This window comes from Rhipicephalus sanguineus, chromosome 10 (assembly GCF_013339695.2).
Source record: "Rhipicephalus sanguineus isolate Rsan-2018 chromosome 10, BIME_Rsan_1.4, whole genome shotgun sequence".
Classification (NCBI taxonomy): Eukaryota; Metazoa; Arthropoda; class Arachnida; order Ixodida; family Ixodidae; genus Rhipicephalus; species Rhipicephalus sanguineus.
In genome coordinates, this window is record NC_051185.1 from 107,117,910 (window position 1) to 107,136,539 (window position 18,630).

General features: G+C 45.8%; 1 protein-coding gene and 1 non-coding gene across 2 annotated transcripts; both read left to right on the forward strand.

The window, feature by feature from the left end:
* Window positions 1-9,699: 9,699 nt before the first annotated feature.
* LOC119406634 (uncharacterized) lies at window positions 9,700-17,261 on the forward strand. Its single transcript, XM_037673366.1, has 6 exons — window positions 9,700-9,895; window positions 10,964-11,109; window positions 12,597-12,680; window positions 13,540-13,578; window positions 15,610-15,660; window positions 17,223-17,261. The coding sequence occupies exons 1-6, from the start codon at window positions 9,829-9,831 to the stop codon at window positions 17,259-17,261; spliced, it is 426 nt and encodes a 141-aa protein (XP_037529294.1). The 5' UTR covers window positions 9,700-9,828.
* Trnay-gua (transfer RNA tyrosine (anticodon GUA)) lies at window positions 10,178-10,251 on the forward strand. Its single transcript has one exon. It is a non-coding gene; the product is annotated as a tRNA-Tyr (tRNA).
* Window positions 17,262-18,630: the final 1,369 nt, after the last annotated feature.

Genomic DNA, 18,630 nt, shown 5'->3' on the forward strand with positions numbered 1-18,630 from the left:
AAGAACGTGGGTACCAAAACACCGACTGTTCATAGTTGCGAAACCAATCGAGGTCGCTGCGAAAATGCAAGAAAAGAAAAGAAAAAATACGATCGTGAGCAATATAAGCCGTCAAACATTAAAAACAAACGTTTTCGAGTTCTGGTATCGCTAAAAGTGATCTACATGCGCAGGTTTTTTAAAAATCCGTCGCTCGCACAAGAAGCTCCATTTATTTTCAGCGTTCTTCTGAGGAACCACCTGAAGCACTAGTCCGGTGCCGTGTGTCATCGGCGCAACTCCTTTCTGCAAATGGTCCATTTGGGCGACAAAAGTGGTTTACTTCAAAGCACTTTACTTTTGCCCGTGTGTCAGGGACATTAGTTAGTTAGTTAGTTAGTTAGTTAGTTAGTTAGTTAGTTAGTTAGTTAGTTAGTTAGTTAGTTAGTTAGTTAGTTAGTTAGTTAGTTAGTTAGTTAGTTAGTTAGTTAGTTAGTTAGTTAGTTAGTTAGTTAGTTGTACTGTCTATATCAATAGGGATTATAATACTACAGATAAGTGTCAAATAGGTACACTACGATGAACTTGCCATACGCTGTGTTTGGCTGCGTCATTTATTACTCCACCATCTATGCGTGTCTACTAAAAAAAAGGAGCACACGCTTTAGTCGAAAGTATAGCCAGAATGTCCCAATCTTCGCAATCAGAATGTCACAATCTCCTGCTTCATTCTTTCATACCCCTTTCCCCTTCTCGTGTACAGGATTTACTCAAATGACGATCTCTTTTGGTTATCCTCCCTGTTTTTCGTTGTCCCCAATCTATATTTTCATACCTTATGCTTTAGCGAGGATTCGATTGGATTGAAAAAACTTTATTTTGCTTTAGCAAGGTCCTGAACAAAATGCCAGCTATAGCTCGACGCGCCCTTCCGTACCCAAAAGAACGCTGTAGCTGAACTTCCGGTTGCCGTCACATCTGGGAGAGTCACGTGAGCAGAGCAGATGCGTCAAGTATGACACCAATCGGGGAAGCGGAAAATCGCTGTCGACGCTGACTCTGGCAGTAGCGATGCTGGCAAAATAGTGAGATCCGCGCAGCAGCACGGCGTAGGCTGCTGGCCCCAACTTACACTGGCGAAATAGCGATACTTATGTTGTGCCAGGTACCTTACGCTTCGATTCAAACGTTGGCGCTGGTGTGACGTCATCCATGGTGTTTCTGTTCATGTCCCGCGACAATCCCTCTTGTGAGAGCGACCGCAAACCCTCGCACTATTTACCAATGGAACGACATACCATTAATATTTGATTGAACTCTGTTGACTCGATTGACCTGGTTAATTTTTCGTTATGTTAACTTTGTAATTGAGACGTTAGTGTTTGTTTCTTTATTTTTATCCTTTCGGAATTATGCGTTTTCTCTGGTAATTCTACCCCACCTGGCTGAGCCAACGTGGGCCTGCGGTATGTTCTAAATAAATAATAAAATACATGAAAATACAATGCCCGGACACTAGATTAACTGATCTATTAGAAGTGTACAACTTTAGAAGTCTGCGGAATTGCCTCCGTATTGTTGCACGCAGAAGCGTGCACCAAGGGACTCGCACTCCAGACTGACGTCATGAGCCAGATGGCCAGCACTCTGTGGTTTGCTTTGAGTTGTACGTGTTGCACGTAAAGGACGAATGGGTGAATTGACATCCAGCGGCTCCGACAGCAATTTCGGCCACATTCAGGATGCAGAGTTGGCAAATCCAGCGAACTGTGTTGATTCGTCATGATAATGTCCATTGCGGTGGGGTTGTCTCTCAGATGCGGGGCGACGAAGACTTTAAAGTGGAACGAAAATATCTTATACGCGTTTGGTGGCTTCGGTGTGTAGAGAGCGCTAACCCTACATGCCAAAGAAACGAAAAAAAAAGATGTCCATTTTGTGATGCCGACAAAAATACAATGTTCTGCTAAAGCTAGCTTAAACGAGTCAAATGTGCAAGTTATACGTCCCTCGACTAAAACGCGTTCTTGGGCTAGTTGGTGCATGGTCTGACAAAAATTTAGAGCCACAAAGGAACGAGGACAAGAAATGACAGGACTGGTGCCAATTGAAATAACAGGACTTTGGCAGCAGTCCTGACATTTCTTGTCCTCGTTCCTTTGTGCCTCCAAATTTTTGTCTGCCATACGTCCCTCGATGAGGCAGTTCTTCAGATACACCTGATTTAGCTATTCGCCGCGAGATCGGGCTATAGGTGGCAGCACCGTCACCACGTTTGTGTGGATAGGCGGTCTAGCAACGCTCCGCCGTATGCGGTTTAAGTCGATTGTTGGCGAGTAAAGCGCGTTGATTGCAGCCTAATGGTGATGTATGTGCCCTCCATTGCCACATCAATGCACGCAACCGTCCTAACGTACCTATTAACTGTGAGAGAAGTGCAATCTGCCAATCAATGGGGTATTGGCCTTCAGTCACATTCGTGTTTTGCCCCGTGCTCGATGTTTTTCCTTGCTTTATTTGCACGTGTTTAATTTGTGTTTTGCCTATACCACCATATAAAGTGTGTTGCGCTACTGAGCCATTGAAGTATTTACTTCTTGCTCTAGCGGCTACAAAGAAAGAGAGCCTGTATTTCTGCGTAATTAGATGAAGTAGAACTTTGTGCACTCTGCTTTTCTGTTTGCATGAATACGCGTATTGCTGTAGAAATGCGTGGCTTCAGGTCTTTTTTTACCGCTTACCATCCTCTGCAGACGATAGTGCATGCTTTGCGGTATCACAAGAATTACCAAATCACCAACACATCACGAGATGGTGTCACTAAGATTCTGCATTCACACCTCGACATTTAGTACCTTTTTTTTCCTTTAGGACGACGCCGAATGAACTATGTGACGTGCTTGAACGAGAAAGTGGTACCCACATTGAAATGCATTTGGCGAATGGACGGTACGATGGTTAGACCTAGCGCCATACCGACACGGGCGTGTACTCACTTATTAGAGTGCATACAAGTCTCGTAAGGCAAAATGCTTATGTATATCGTGTAGGCATACGTACAAGCATTTGATACTGTGCTAGCACAACGGAATAAGCTGTAATCTGAGGACGCGCATGACGAACGCACACATGCGAACACGGTGTGGCTAGCAGACGACGCAAGGAGCCATCCACACCGCGGCGTTTCGTCCGCTCGCCGATAGGTGCCGACTCTGCTCGATCTCGCCGCCAATAGCTAGTCGTGGGGACATATGTGTCCCATGTACCTCATAGGGTTTTAAGAGAGCAGTTTACCAATTCGCGCCCATTTTTTTTCTTTCTTTATCGACTCCTACAGTTCACGGACAAGCGTCCCGAAGCGGCTGGCTCATCCTGCAGCAAGTACATTCTCGAACAGGAGGCCAGGGAGAGTGGCGCCCCGAACGCCCGCATGGTCATCAGGGATGGCACGGCACCCCTGGTGATCCGTTCAATAGACCCGGGAGTGTCGCTGAGTGACGTCAGCAGCAAGTACATCGGCCGCTCGCTGGAGGAGATCGCCGGCGAACGCCTCAGCAACGCGTTCTTCTCGAACCGCGGCTGCCTCACCGCCTACGTGAAGAGCACGTCGGCCTTCAGGCGCCTCAGAACCATCACTTCACTGTCGGGCGTTCCCGTCTCGGTATAGTCGTTATGAGCTTGCATAACCTCGCCGCAAGTGGAACACAACTCGCGTTGTCATTGTCCGCGGATCGTTTATCAGTGGCACGAACAGCGAGCGACACTCTTGTTCCACTTCCAAGTATATCCGGTCGAGAACTTACTTCCGGTTTTCCGTACAATCGTAAAAATTCTTCTATAAATAATAATCGATGGTGCTGGTGCAAAAATTATATCGCATGCACATGATATTGGAGCATAAGTTTACTTAAAACAAGGGAAAATTAGCTGTCAGGATAAAAAACTAATTCAGTTCACTGAAATATTGTGACTAGCTGGGATTGTTGCGCCACCTGGCGGAGGAGATCTCAACCACACGCTTCTTCATACGTGGACTCTGAGATCAGCTTCGGCAGAGCGACGAAACACGAAGTTAATTCAAGGAATTCATCGGGGCACAAGAATGCCGACTTGCGTGTGGCACTGTCAGAAATATAGCTCAAGGATTAGGGTCGTCCCCAGAATCTTTTTCTTTAAGATATGTCGCCACCTTTTCGCAAATAGTTTTGGATTTTGTCCTGAAACTGATTGCTTTGTGTCTACCTTTTAAAAGGGCAGACTTGAAAAAGACCCTTAGAAAGTGTTACGCAATAAAATTTTAAGTGAATTATATTATCATTTCCAATCTTACCCGAGATATGTCCATCACGCCAGCAGTGATAAGTACGGATCCCACCACACTAAAAAAAAATGACTCTGCAGCATTGGAGGTGCAAGTGTAGGCTTTGTAATGAACGAAGACCTTTGCGCTGCCATAAGTATTAAGCACCTCATAGTAGTCCAAAAGTTAAGAAATATGTGATGTTTCAAGTGTTTGCGTTTCAAATGAAATGCCACCACCTCGAAACTTATCCATGCTTTTCAATTATGCTTGTTCATTGCACAGTTTAATGCCTAAGAAAGAAGCATGGAAAGTGTAACTGGAAAATGTTGGTTAATTTAGAAGTGAAGAAGCTTTGCGCAAACAACAAACAAACTAAAATTACATATTGAAAAAACAGTGATTACGTTTTCCAAACGTGACATTTTCGGATTAAAGGACGTCGGCGGGCAGTTATGCGAAAGACCGCAACTTTAGCACAAAACCGGATAGAGACGTGACTTCTTTGTGCGCGACAATTCTGAATGTCTGCAGATTCTTGAAAACATCAAAAATAAAAATTCGCTAAAAAACGTCATTTTACAGGGTAGTGGCATTGGCCTTAACAGGGCACTAAAGAAGCAAATAAACGATACATTACGTACATATAAATTACCGATACATGACACTAAAGGCATCCATCGTAACGTGAGATGACGCTGGATAAGCTTGCGGCGACGCCAGCCTTGACGTCCCACTTCGCCCTCAAATTTCTGTGACGTCATAGATTTTGACGGCGTCTGACAGGACCTGTATAATTATTATTAATAAAAATGTATCACATTGCATCACGTCTTTCGACTATGCAATAAAGGTTTTCACCTTAATACAGTTTAAATCTTTCTCGATTAAAAGAATAATGAATTAATACTGAATTTTATTTCACCTGCTTACAACAGAGCGGAAGCAGAAGCTAAAGGCCATGTAGCCTGACAAACGCTTCTGCTCCCACAACAACTCGGCATGGAGGCCGTACGTTACGCACAAATCATACAAAATACACACGGTACATACGGGATTCAATTGAAATGTCGCGAAAAGAAAAGAACATGGTTACAGGAAACGTAAAAATTCGACAGAATACAATTAAGGAACGTTCTGCCTTAAACCCCAACTAAAACCTGGAATCGAAACAAAAGCATAGAGAATATGTACTGTAGTTCAAGTCATAAAAACTCAACATTGTGTGTAATGAGAAACTACGTATGACACGTCAACTGCGTCAACGTCAACTGCGTATAACGTTGATTGAGATCCAACTACTAGTCCTAGGGCTTGCCTGATTGTCACCGTAAACCTTTCCACGGACGCCGTAGGCCGATTTCCCGCGCTGGTTCCACAAGAACGCCGGCAAACTGAAGGACGTGCCGGAGCGATACACCGAGAAGAACCTGATGAACAGGCTGTACGATATGGGGGTGATCAACGTGCGCCGCCAGGTCAACCACATTCAGCTTCCGGACGGCCGCGTGCAGGTCAAGCCCACGCATCAAGTCGTGGTGCACTTCGGCCCCGACCGGGTGGTGCCCTCGCAGGTCAAGCTGGGATTCAACCTGTACGAGGTAGGCACCAGCTACGTCGAAGTAACTCTTCCCTCCTTTAAACTTGTGCGGTGTGACATGCAAACGTTATGAACTACGGGTTTATGAACTACGGGTCTATCCTCTACATGGAGGAAGGAATACTAAGGAGAGGCCCTATCGTATTCCAATGCATTGCGAAAAGTGTGGCGGAAGTGACGTCAGATTTATGGGGCAAACAAACCGGTATGGGGCAAACAAAACAGCAGACGCCCCGCGGCGTGCTCTCCGCGGTGATTAGCTTCTGCGCAGATTTGTAGTCCCGGCGTAAACTTAGCGCGTACTGTGCGGTTCGCACGCAGTAAAATGTTGCAAGCAGACGTTTACCAGGCTGTTCGTGCGTGGCAGGCCCGAGCGCTGCGTGCTGAAATTCTTCGTGGAGCGTTTTTGTGCAACAGCACAGAATACGGGTACGTGCCGTGATCAAAAACGTTCAGCCCCTGCATCATCGTATTCGAACTCACCTAGCAGTGACTTACGCGTTCTGCTGGGCGTTAGGCCTTCTCTTTCTCGTAGCCCGATTTCCCGATCTGTTGCCGGATTAGCGGTTCTTTGTTCGTGTATATGGAGTGAGCGTAGTAGCTATTCGGCGCAACGCCAACTTATAGTTGACGTAACTTCATGTCGAAAAGAGGACACCGCTGTATTGTATACGCGATCGTGCACGTAAAGTTTGTAATTCCAGTACGCACACAACAACAAGCACGCAGCGAACGCACAACGCACAATACATACATCACGTAGTCCGATAACAACAACATAAGTTTATTGCCCTTTCGTTGGACGACACAGCATCTAAAAACTTACGATGCCTTCGGCGCATGTTATGTACGGCGCGTCAGACGCCAAAAACAAAAGTTCATGTGTGTTCTGAGTTGACACAATGAGTAAGAAGCAACAGAGCGCACATCCGAGAGCTTCGCATGCAAATACCATGCATTAGTGATCAGCAATGAAGCGAACGTGTACGTACACATGAAAAGTGACACGCGGTACTTTCCGCAGAGCACGCGATTTGCACCGGGTATACGCAACCATACACAACAGCAGGGCATTGCGTAGCTTTCTTAAAGAACACACACAAGGAGCAGCATGCGTGAATCGACTGCGCCGCGGCGCGGGCGCCGCTTGCACGGCGAAAAAAAAAAAAAGGCTCGAATCGCGCATGCGCTTACAAACGACAGGGCGGAAATCGCGAAATGTTTCGAGGCTCCTTCGCTAGGAGGCGATGCGGGTGTTTGCGATGTGGAGGCTTCACGAATGTGACGTCAGGGCCTCTCCTTATTTTTCCTTCCTCCATGATCCTCTACATGTTTATAAGAAACCACGACCACGTATTTTGTCGCCGTTCTTTTCACAGCGGTGCCGTACATGACTAGGTTCTTGCTGATGGCGCCCGCGGACAAAATACGCGTAGAACCACAATTTTTGGCTAACCGGCTAGCTCGAATAACCGAGCCTTTTGATGTTGAAAAAAATGCACATGGCCTAAAAGTAAACATAAATCTGTAAGTAAATGTTGCCGACAATGCAAAATGACGTGAACCATTTTGCCTCAACGACAAGACCACTTGCGTAACAGACGAACGTCACGCCATTTTTGTACTTTGTAATCAATGTCGTTTCTCATGTACTACAGGTTTTCATTTTCAGACCACCGTTCGCCGTCCCTGATGAGGTAGCATGAGTCATGCGCAAGATCGAGATGAACCGGAATCGTTGAGTGGATGTCAGTGAATGCATAGAGAATATTTAGTGTGTCCGCATAATGATATCTATCTATCTATCTATCTATCTATCTATCTATCTATCTATCTATCTATCTATCTATCTATCTATCTATCTATCTATCTATCTATCTATCTATCTATCTATCTATCTATCTATCTATCTATCCGCCTACGACATCATTGTGCTCTTGTGCGACATACATACATACATACATACATACATACATACATACATACATACATACATACATACATACATACATACATACATACATACATACATACATACATACATACATACATACACGTGGGTCAGCGCAGTCTGCGCTAAACGTTCACATTGCTCGTAGCGTCGCACCCGTGGTCGCACCCAACGAAGCCGTAAGTTAACGTGCACGTTCTCTTTCGCAGGTTCACCCCTACGTGCCGCCGCCGGTGCAGTGCTCCAGGTGCCAGGAGATGCACCACGTGGCCAAGTCGTGCCCCAACGAGACGCGCTGCAAGGTCTGCGCCGGACCGCACACGTACAAGCTGTGCACGGTGAGCAAGGGCCGGCTGATGCGGTGCGCCAACTGCGGCGGCGGCCACACGGCCACGTACGCCCGCTGCCCGGCCAAGATGCGAGAGGTGAGGCGGCTGTACAGAGAGCGGCTGGCCGAGATGAACAGGCAGCGGGCCAGGTTGCGCGAGCTCGACGAACAGCGCGAGGCCGAGGAGATGGAGAACAGCTCGCAGTACAGCCGATACTTCGTGTTTGACTAATTAGACTTACGATACGCAATAAAAGGGTCCTGGCTTGTATATCCTGAGTGTGTATCCTTTAGAGTTAATTGTCCTTCTTTTAACAGCGTAACTGTAGTAAGGCCGGCATTGCAGAGGAGTAACCAAGGGTTAAAGCTGGCAGTGCCGTAAACTCGGCCGGGTATGGAGCACAGAAATTGGGCAAGCCCCACTACCGAGTACAGCAGGTGCGAGGGAAAGCGAAGACAGTGGAGGGAGAGAGCGGAGCCCCTCTTACCAACGTGGCCCTCTTACGCGGCCTGGTGCCTTGACTTGGTCAATCACAATTAATGCCTCTAATTAACGTAATTAATGAAGGTACGGGGTCCTTCGCGTTGCCATTGTTAAATACAATTAGTGTAGGTCTCTAATTAATGTAGCTCAAGAAAGTTGGAATTGATTTCCCGGCATTTCGTACCGTGAGTCGTCACCGTGATCGTCATATCGGTTAACTTATTTGAAGAACATTATCATCATCACTTCGTTTCATTTATTTATCTATTAACTCCCCCTTCTGGTGATGCGACCTGCGTGACGCCCACAACAACTACAATACTTCTACTACTACTACTACGACTACTACGACTACTACAAATATATATACGACTACTACTACTACTACTACTACTACTACTACTACTACTACTACTACTACTACGACACCGACGACGACAATGACGACGACGGCACAAGGTAGCAAAAGACATCTCCGCAGTAAAAAGTTATGAGAAAACAAACGGTTCGCCAACTATCCAAGAATGTCTTTACTCTGATTTGAGAGGTCATTATTTTGGACACCGTGAATATGTTGCACAGCGTATTTATTATCTGTGGCGTTCCTCTTATCATCGTGTTGACCTGTACTTACTCTTTCGTCATACCAACTCTCCGTAGCAGCCTTATTATTACAACTTCGTCTTGCACATAGCTCCATTTTGCTCGCCCTCTTCGTTACCATTGACGAGACGCGAGGTCCTATGACGCAGCCTCCTAATATCACCGGTCACGGCTCGCATGACTATCTCCTCGGTCCATCTAGTCACAAAGTCAGCCCGCCGTCTTACTCGTTCGAAGCGAATGTCCACTCGTTCAAACTATCTCTAAGAATCTCCACAAATAGTCATTAACAAGCTCATTTACAGTCGAGGAAATGAACGGGACGTCCTTCGTCCGCGTCCTTCATTAGACCTTAGGTCGAGGAAATAGGCTTGGAGGTGCTCTTCGATGCGTTACGCATGCCATCTCACACTCACAGCAGCGTAAATTCCGTCCGCTTCGACAGCATGCCATCAGTGTACGAGCTGCATTGTGGGCCTTTCGAATGTGACAGGGGCGACGTGACGACGTCAGCGAGTTCACTATCATATCGCTCCTTAAGTTGTTAGTTGCTTGACAGTTTCCTGACGATCTTTTGGCAACTATGACGAACTACGTTCTCGTTGCTTGCTTCTTACTCTGTTGTTCCTCCGGGGTGCAGACTGCTGAGGGTAAGTATTTAGATACATGAAACACGTCAAATACGCTTTCCCATTGAGTTCTGCGGAATCCCGAAAGGTGGCGGGAGGGTAATGAAATGGATAATTGACAAAAGAATACCTGAGAAGCCACAATTTCTTTGTGGCTTCGTGCTCCAAATGGCTGGTTGTCAATTATCCCTTTCCAAACCCTTCCGACACCTTGCGGTTTTCCGCAGAACTCTTTCGCAATGTTTTGTGTCCATGTGCTTCGAGTTGATGACTAATTCGCCCTCGCGCTGCCAATTGCTAGCATCCTACTTAGCTCAATTGGTAGAGCGACTGCCCCGTAAAGGCGTTGGTCCCGGGTTAGATCCCCGGAGCAGGAAGAAATCTGCTTCAACAAAGCTTTCCTTTCTCACAAATCCGCATGCATTTTCGTTAAGGCTTCGTGCTACAAATCCGGTGGTTGTCGATTACACATCTATACGTTTCCGAATTGTAGAAAAGATATAACCTGTTTGACTATATATTCTTTCGCGTGAAGAAATAATTACTTGCACAATCCTTCAATAACCTAATGTGCGCTACGTTGTGGCGAACGTGTAGTCTGAGTCTTAACACTGCAAGCTTATAAACGAAGTAGTTCTCTTTTTTTTTTTTTGCTCAGGCTAAAATAATTTTGGCATTATACCAGCAGAATGTAGCGTAATCTACTAATTCAGCTGCGCAACACTTTCGAACTTGCGGACCCTTCTCAAACAATACATAAATATGAGCTACATAATTAACTTATTAAAAAATTCGGCAGGCAACAGAGTAAATGATTTCTTAAAATGTTAATACTGCTATTCACAAGCCAGCCATTTCACTGGGCACGTATACATGAAAGAATTTTGGAAACAGCATTGTTACAATAGGCAATGTTGAAATGGTCGTTAGTAATCTATCTATCTATCTATCTATCTATCTATCTATCTATCTATCTATCTATCTATCTATCTATCTATCTATCTATCTATCTATCTATCTATCTATCTATCTATCTATCTATCTATCTATTATCTATCTATCTATCTATCTGTTCTCCGTGTTCTGCAGTGGACGAGATCATGGAACTCCTGCAGAAAAAAATCCATGAACTCGCCAGTACAGAGGAGCTGAAGCAGAAAATACTCCATAGGATCACCATCGCACGTGACTGTTGCTTCGCCTACGATGAACTTGGAGTGGCGGTGCTCAGAAAGGTGACTATGCTTGCTTGAACTTGCGCACTTTCCAAAGCGCACAAAAATAAATAAGCAGACACAATGGTAGCCGCGAAACCGCTGAAGGACTCGAAGGTGTCCTTGGTGGATGTTCTTGCGGAACCACACACACCCAGGCCGGAGTAGATTGTGCGATTGTCTATGCGTTATTTTCGTAGGGAGATGTTATGCGATTGTAACGTCCAGAAGGAAATCGTCGCATCTGAGTTGTTCTTGCGGACGGCGCAATTACAGATCTGATTTCGCTACGCCACTAATGCGACAAAGCATGTGCGTAGTAGTGTAGCCCCAGCAGAGCGGTGCTAAGTCGTGAAGCGTGCTGTATTTGTCTTTCTTTGTAATTTAGTAAAGAAGTATGCTTTTTGTGAACTTGTTAGCGGTAAGTGCGTGTAGTAATGCGTTATACTAAACCAACGCGTCTTCCGAAACTTCCGATATCAGCAGATATGTTCAGCCGTATATTCATCTTCCAAGTACGCATGTTCAAGGAGAAATAAGTCCACTAGTAAAGTTGCTCAGGAGACGCGTCCCACACATTGGCACTAACAGTGATTCGGAAAATCCACAATTACATTGTCTTCGTAATTTCACTCAACGTTGCCTTGAAACTAAGAACAACGGGAAAGAGGCGGCAACGACTGTAAAGTCATTAAGGTGCCGCTATTCGTGTGGTGTAACTGCATGTGCTATTTGAAAGTCCGTTTGTTCGATCGCATTCTTGGAACCTTCAAATTATCAGTTGTGGCCGCTTCTTACGGTGCCTACGTTCTCTCTGATTGGCTCGCGCAAAGCGCGAACACAGGCGCAATAGAGTGTCTGGAACTGCACCACTGAATGAACACGGCTTCAAGGAACCACAAGGAATACATTGATCCGAAGACCACACGTACTGACTGCGACGTTCTGCTCTCCTTCGCGACGCTGTCGGTTCGATTCACGGTCACACTTGCATTATGATTCAACGATTATCTGGATTAGGATTGTGGTTATATGCAGGCATTCTCGTGCGCCTAATGTATAGATATATGTGTACTGGAACGAACGCGACGCGCTTAAAGTTAATCTGGATGACTATTGTAGAACATCCCTTACTATCATCTAGGCGTCCCGCAGTATTATTAACGAAATCATGGCTATGGAAACAAGGCAGAAGTTCGGGTGAATGAGGAGGTCCCAAGAGATGAAAAATGGTTGAACATTAGGTGTCGCTAGAGCCAGCGTTTCGACATGTGGTCTTGCCTTCTTCAAGGCAGCAACTTGTCCCTGTTCAAGAATGTCTCATGTGCTACATCATGGCTAGAATCACATCAGTCCAGCATCACACTTATCCGATGACAACTTGATGCTTGCCAACCCACCCAGCTCCATAGATACGCCATTTAAGCAAACCGAATAAGAACTTGAACGTCCTGTTCCTCATCGCCATTGACAGCGATTTTCAGCTACGTTGTTCTGTACTTTCATAGATGATTGTGCCCATCGTATCTGGAGCCACACCGTGCGCGTCGACGAAAGCCGGAATCCCCGATCCCGTCGAGAGGGACCTGGCAGTAAGTCCCGGATTCATTCATTCATTCATTCATTCATTCATTCATTCATTCATTCATTCATTCATTCATTCATTCATTCATTGTTGTACTACTCTCAATCACGCACTTAAAGCTACCGTCTTCATGTGGAACATTCTCAAGTTTTCGTGACAGCCAAAGGTGACCACTCAAAACCATTCAAACGAAAGACACAGGACAGCAAGAAGGCATAACAAATGTATGAACTGTAATGCGTATAGCTTGGAGTGGGCAAATATGACGCATCACTTTACAGATCATGCGGAATCATTACACCATCTACACGTGGGCATTCCGCGGTAATCTGATAATAAGGGTTTCTCCGTCAGGAGAGAAAAATGAAGGTCTAAGTTTCATATCAACTTGATGAAAATGTTCTATGTTGATACCACTGTGCCAGTACTTTAGTATCACGTCACTACTTTCGATATTGCCCTCGTATTTTGGCCGTAGTGGTTAAGTGAAAGTTCACCAAATTTTATAGGACCACCGTTCAGCGCCTTCAGAAAAGTGACACGGTTCTTTATGCAATCGTCCAAGATAACTCGAAGGCGGAAACCACCTTCTTTTTCTTCTTAGTCAGTTGTAGTAATCGTACCCACAGCATCAAGACGCATCATAGTCTAACTAGATAAAAGGGTAGTTCTCTAATGATGGTTAAAATGATGAATTTATTTATGGTTATGCTTTCGCGATGTCTCCTGCCACTGTAGTAATATATGAACCGCGATAAAGAGAGGGTACAGTGCGCTTTCTAAATGAATGCATTCGGCGGATATGCAAGCTGCAGCTTTTACCAACATCCATTTGTTTGCGTAACATCGGTTTTCATTTGTTCCAGGAGAAGCAGTGCTTCAAGGAGGTGGCCTTCCAAACGCAGGTACGGTACGAACGAACGAATTAATTATTTGAACGAATGGAGAGTTGCAGTGCCTTCCTATACCTCCTACAGTTTGCGAAATTTAATCCCACATGAACGAGCAACCGCAGCAGCCGTTGCGCTGACGTCATCTTTGGCAGCTACCTCCAGCTGCAGCGCAGACAAACAAAATTCAAATACGGGGGTCCTACGCGACCAGATCACAGCACATTAAATAGGACAGTGAGGACACTATCGTATAGATATTTCCACTGATCTGTCTCTACTGCTTGTTTCAGTTCGCGCAAGTTCGACTCAGTAGAATGTCTCTGGAAATATGTTCCACTCGGTTCACGGAATTAACGTTGTACTAGCATTTGAGCTGTTCCTCTTGACCAGAAATACATGGATACGAGTATACGAGAGTAACATGCATCTCTTGCGTGGTAAGACGACCACGCACCTCTTGCGTGGTAAGACGGTCCACTACCGCATATACATGCGGTAGTGGACAACTAAAGTACGAAGAAGTTACGGAAAAGGAAGAACCCATTCTTTCACTCTTCTTTCCGCCAGTACTTCTCACTTCAGCATTATTTCGCCGTGCAATTTCATGTTCGTGTTTCATTTGTCCGTGACAGCACAGACGTTGCAATGAAAAGCCCGATTTTTAGAAGCATGTCTTCTAAAAGCGCTCGAGAAAGGCCGTGAACTATGCACCGATTAAAGCTTACCTTCAACCAAGTGGTCTTGGCCAAGTGCACCGAAACCAACGGTCACCAAGGGTGTGGCCAGATATATGTCTTCATGTATGTTCGCGCGTGAGCTTTTATGTGTGTGTATACTTAGGTGGTGCCGGCAGAGCATAGATATTCTTCTAAATTTAAATTTCATTTATTTTTCGCCCAACTCCACTTTAACGTAATGTATGCCAACACAATTTCCTGGGTGGAGGGGGGATGTGCACATCCCTGGCTACGCCAGTGATGGTCCCCTGTCCGGACGACCTTTCTTTAAAGACTTGCCTTGCTGCGACGGCTGGCTGTATGGACGTTCCATTCCCTCCTAGTTCTTTCATTTTCTTGTGGATTCAAAGGGGCGTAATCTTTTTTGTTCGGCATCCCGAAACACCTGCGAAGAAATACTCCATCTCATTTTTTTTTTGATAGCTCAATTCATATTTAAGCACCAATTAAGTGCATTTGCGCTTGGATGACACTGCCACCAGTAGCCCATCGCGTTTTTTAGAAATTGGTTGCTAGAAGAACAAGTGGCACCTTGACTGTGCCTTGACTTTCGCGACGCAGCAAAGTTACCTTTGGGGCTTTCAGTGTCATAAACACTCCGTCCTATCTAGTTAGATATTCCGTCTTATCTGGAACTATCTGGTTATTCCGTGTCATAAACATTCCGTCCACATAGTTCGAGGGCGTGATGTTTGCGTGAGAGTTGTTTCGTTGTAGAGAGAGAGAGAGTCATTTTATTGTGCGCCCTAGATGGTGTCAAGAGAAGGGGAAGAGGGCAGAAAGAATCTGCAATAAGGGAGGAAAGGTAGAGAGGGCTTCCTTGGTGTGCACTGCGCACAATGTGGCTGTATTCCGTCCTTTGAAAAGACGGCTATACCATCAAAGCATCCTGACGAGAATACAAGACTCATAATAGAAGCTGCAGCAGTCGCTGAAGGTGGCTCTGTCAGTAAGCCTTCGATAGCTTTAACGGACAAGGAACTTGCTTTCTTGCACCCACGCATGCACTCTTGTTCTTCTTGACAGGGCTGTTCCTGCTTTGTTGTTTTGGAGTGCTTGCTCATGCTGGCTTCGTGTTTCGGAGGGAGGTTGTCATTTATCGCATGTGTCGTTTTTCCTAAAGTGCTTGTTCTTCACAATAAAACTTTAGTTGGAAGTCAGCGCTCGTCTTCGTTGGTCTCTTTGTCCCATGTCTTCCCTTGCGCTGTAATCACAATTTGAAATGGAATACCAACTAGCCCGTACTCAGACCTTGCAATATAAGGGTGCAGACACCGATCCCCTCACTCGCTCTTTGTCCTTACAGGCAACTGTGGGGCTGACTCCTGAAGAAAACGCCACCTTCAAGGAAGTCTCCGTAAGTGCGCGTAAGGCCGCTATGGGGGGTGGGGGGGGGGGGGGGGTTGGTATACGACTTCGTGACTATTGGCGCTTCCAAGAAGTGGCGGAAGGACGTGAAAAAATGACCCAGTGTGCGTATGTTCTGAGCTAGTTGGTTCATAACCTTGAATACTGGGCAGCGCGGATTCGACACTGGACAAAAGAACACTGGTACTTGTCCTATGCATCAGTTTTCTTCCTCTGTCCTGTGTCAAATCCGCGCAATGCAGTATTGAAAGGGACAATAAATTAAATCAATGAAACAGTTTAGAATGATAAAGCCTAGTCTTAGAACTCTAATGTCGTTCATTTCAACATCGCAATTTTATTAATAGAGGAGAAAATCGAAGTTCAAAGCTTCACATTTAAACTTAGCCCCGAAATCTCCGCGCGTGACGTCACGCATTTCAAAGTGTAATGGTCGCATTTTGGCGGCAACGAAATTTCCTGAAACTTGGTATGTTGAGTACACGGCCCCCTCAGAGGTCACTGTACTTCATTTTTACCGATTAAGGACAACGTAGGACACAGTAGACGCCGTCAAAATCTATGAAGTCACGGCGTTTGGTGCGGAAATTTCAAGGTAGAGTCGCCACACGCTTTTTCTTTCTTGCGCGTTTTCTCGCTTACCAAGCGTCTTCTCGCGGCGAGCGTGGTGATTTCGGAATTGTGAAAGAGTAATTTCTAATATGAGAAAAGCCTTTTTTCTCTTTAGTGTTATTTTGTCTGTTTTCTTCTGGGCCATTGACCTATTCTTGGGAGCGCGAATAGTCATGAACCCAGCAAGTGGCCGCTTGCGTGCCCGTGTTGGTGCATGCCTACGTCACACAACATTGATACAGAAGTACCTTCTGTCTTCTGCAGCCCTTTCCCTTTGCCTGTGAACGGCTGCGCACTTTCCTTTTTTACTTTTGTTATTATTCCAGGCACGGCGTACGGGCCAGTGCTTATCAACGACAAAGTTGTAGCGATTGAGTCCGCGTGCTTACATGCCGTCTCAGTTTCACGTGGTTCCACCGTGACCACTTAGTTGAACTTCAAAATAAAAATGAGTTCTCGGGTTTTCGACGCCGAAACCGCGCTATGATTATCAAACACTCCATTGTGTGGCAATGAGGCCTAATTTCGACCACGTGGGGTCTTTTAAAGTGCGAATAAATCTAAGTAAGTGGGTTTTCTTCCATTTCGGCCCATACGGAAAAGCAAAAAAAAAAAAGAAATAATAAATAAATAAAGCAGCCATTGTAAAAAATAAGCAGACAAAAAAAAATAAACAGAAAATGTTCACAGCAATGTACTGACAACGAAATTAAACTTCTTCCCTTTTTGAGACAGCGAACCGCATTCACATATTGCTCGACCCAAAGAAAGAACAATTTCACGTATTTTGTAGAAAAACTGCGGGCTATGTCTTCCTGCAAACACAGCTACGGCGAGAAGTCTAGTTGGCATGCACAGAGTTGTATGTTATGTAGAAACTGGGTTTAGCTTTTTAATCACCAGCATTATTCTCACGTAGCTACTTTTTTTTCCTTTCAGGCGTGCATCTTTTCTCGACTGCCGGTAGTGAATGCCTGAGCTGTCGTCCAAAAGAACGCGACGTTTTGGCGAGCCCGAGCCCCATGTGCTCGCCCCCGTCCACAGATACGACATAAGTCACTGCGACTCTGCGGTGTCATTCCCACAGTGGTTTCTCATCTCGTCTCGCCGTTACCCGTTACCGGAACTACTCATGCGCCGTCGAGCGTTAAGGCTGTATTTTTTTAATTAAATTGGCCAGTTATATTGTAAATACCAGGTATTTATTATCTGAGCACAACACAACGCGCCTCACAAAACACGATGAGAGTGCACATAAAGAGATGGTGCAGCGCCAGATGCTCACTTCGGAGACCTACAAAATTGTCGCGCGATTGCCTACGCGTAAAATTTTCACACGCTTGTGCTGGAGGTCGGCACAGTTTAACCTACGGCAGCAGGTTTAACGAAATAAAGATGCACATTTCTGACTAAAATGTGCAAATGTATACTCGGCCAGCACAAGACAGCCTTTACGCGTAAGCAGTGCTGTGCTTGAAGGCAGGTGAGCGCTTTAGCACCGAGACAAAAGAGAAGAGGAATTATATGAACATCGTAAGTTTATTAAGGTTTCAATCATAAGGAACTCGAAGCAACAAAAAAAAATGACGCTAAAGTGACGTTCTAGACCAAACTAGAAGACGCCGGACGATATTAGAGTCAACATTTCGAAGAAAAAAAACAAACAATCTTTGCAGAACTCGAGTAGACGGCTCGACGAACGCCCGCCACTAGCACATTCTTGAGCACGTAACATTCGAGAAAGATCAAACGACAAAGAGACGGTGCCGTGACCGCGCGTGCTACTCAAGCTCAACGTTCACGTAGATATTGTTCTTGACAATGTAACCGTGCTTGAGAACGCGACTCCACTCGATGGCCTCCGTCCTGTATCCGCTGTTAGGAGAACGGGGAATGGGTTTCTTCGAGCTGTCTTCTTCGGCCACAATCCCAGGCAGGTTGACGTCTCTGCTCGCGTCCACGGGATGTGCGAGTGTCAAAGTGAGCTGCTTGGCAAACGGCCAGGCGACGTGGTCGTCCCACTCGCCACTCTCCAGGAAGAAGACGAAATGCATGCGATCGCCGCGCCCCTTGTTGCTCACGAAGTGGCCGCTTACCCGGAACGTGTAGCCGGCCGCCGTGCATAGGTTGCTGGTTATGACCACATCTTTGTCTTCGCCATTGACTAAGTCAAAGCAGGCATGCACATTCTCTAAGGCGCACGTCGCGACAGAGACGCCGGCCTTGGACGCACCTCGGTAAGGCCCGGAGGCCGCCGGTACCTTCGCGGAATCGCAGGGCGTCGAGACGCGGTCCTGGTCTTTCGTTGCTAGTCCCAGTAGAAGCAACTCGCGTTCGAGCTCGACCA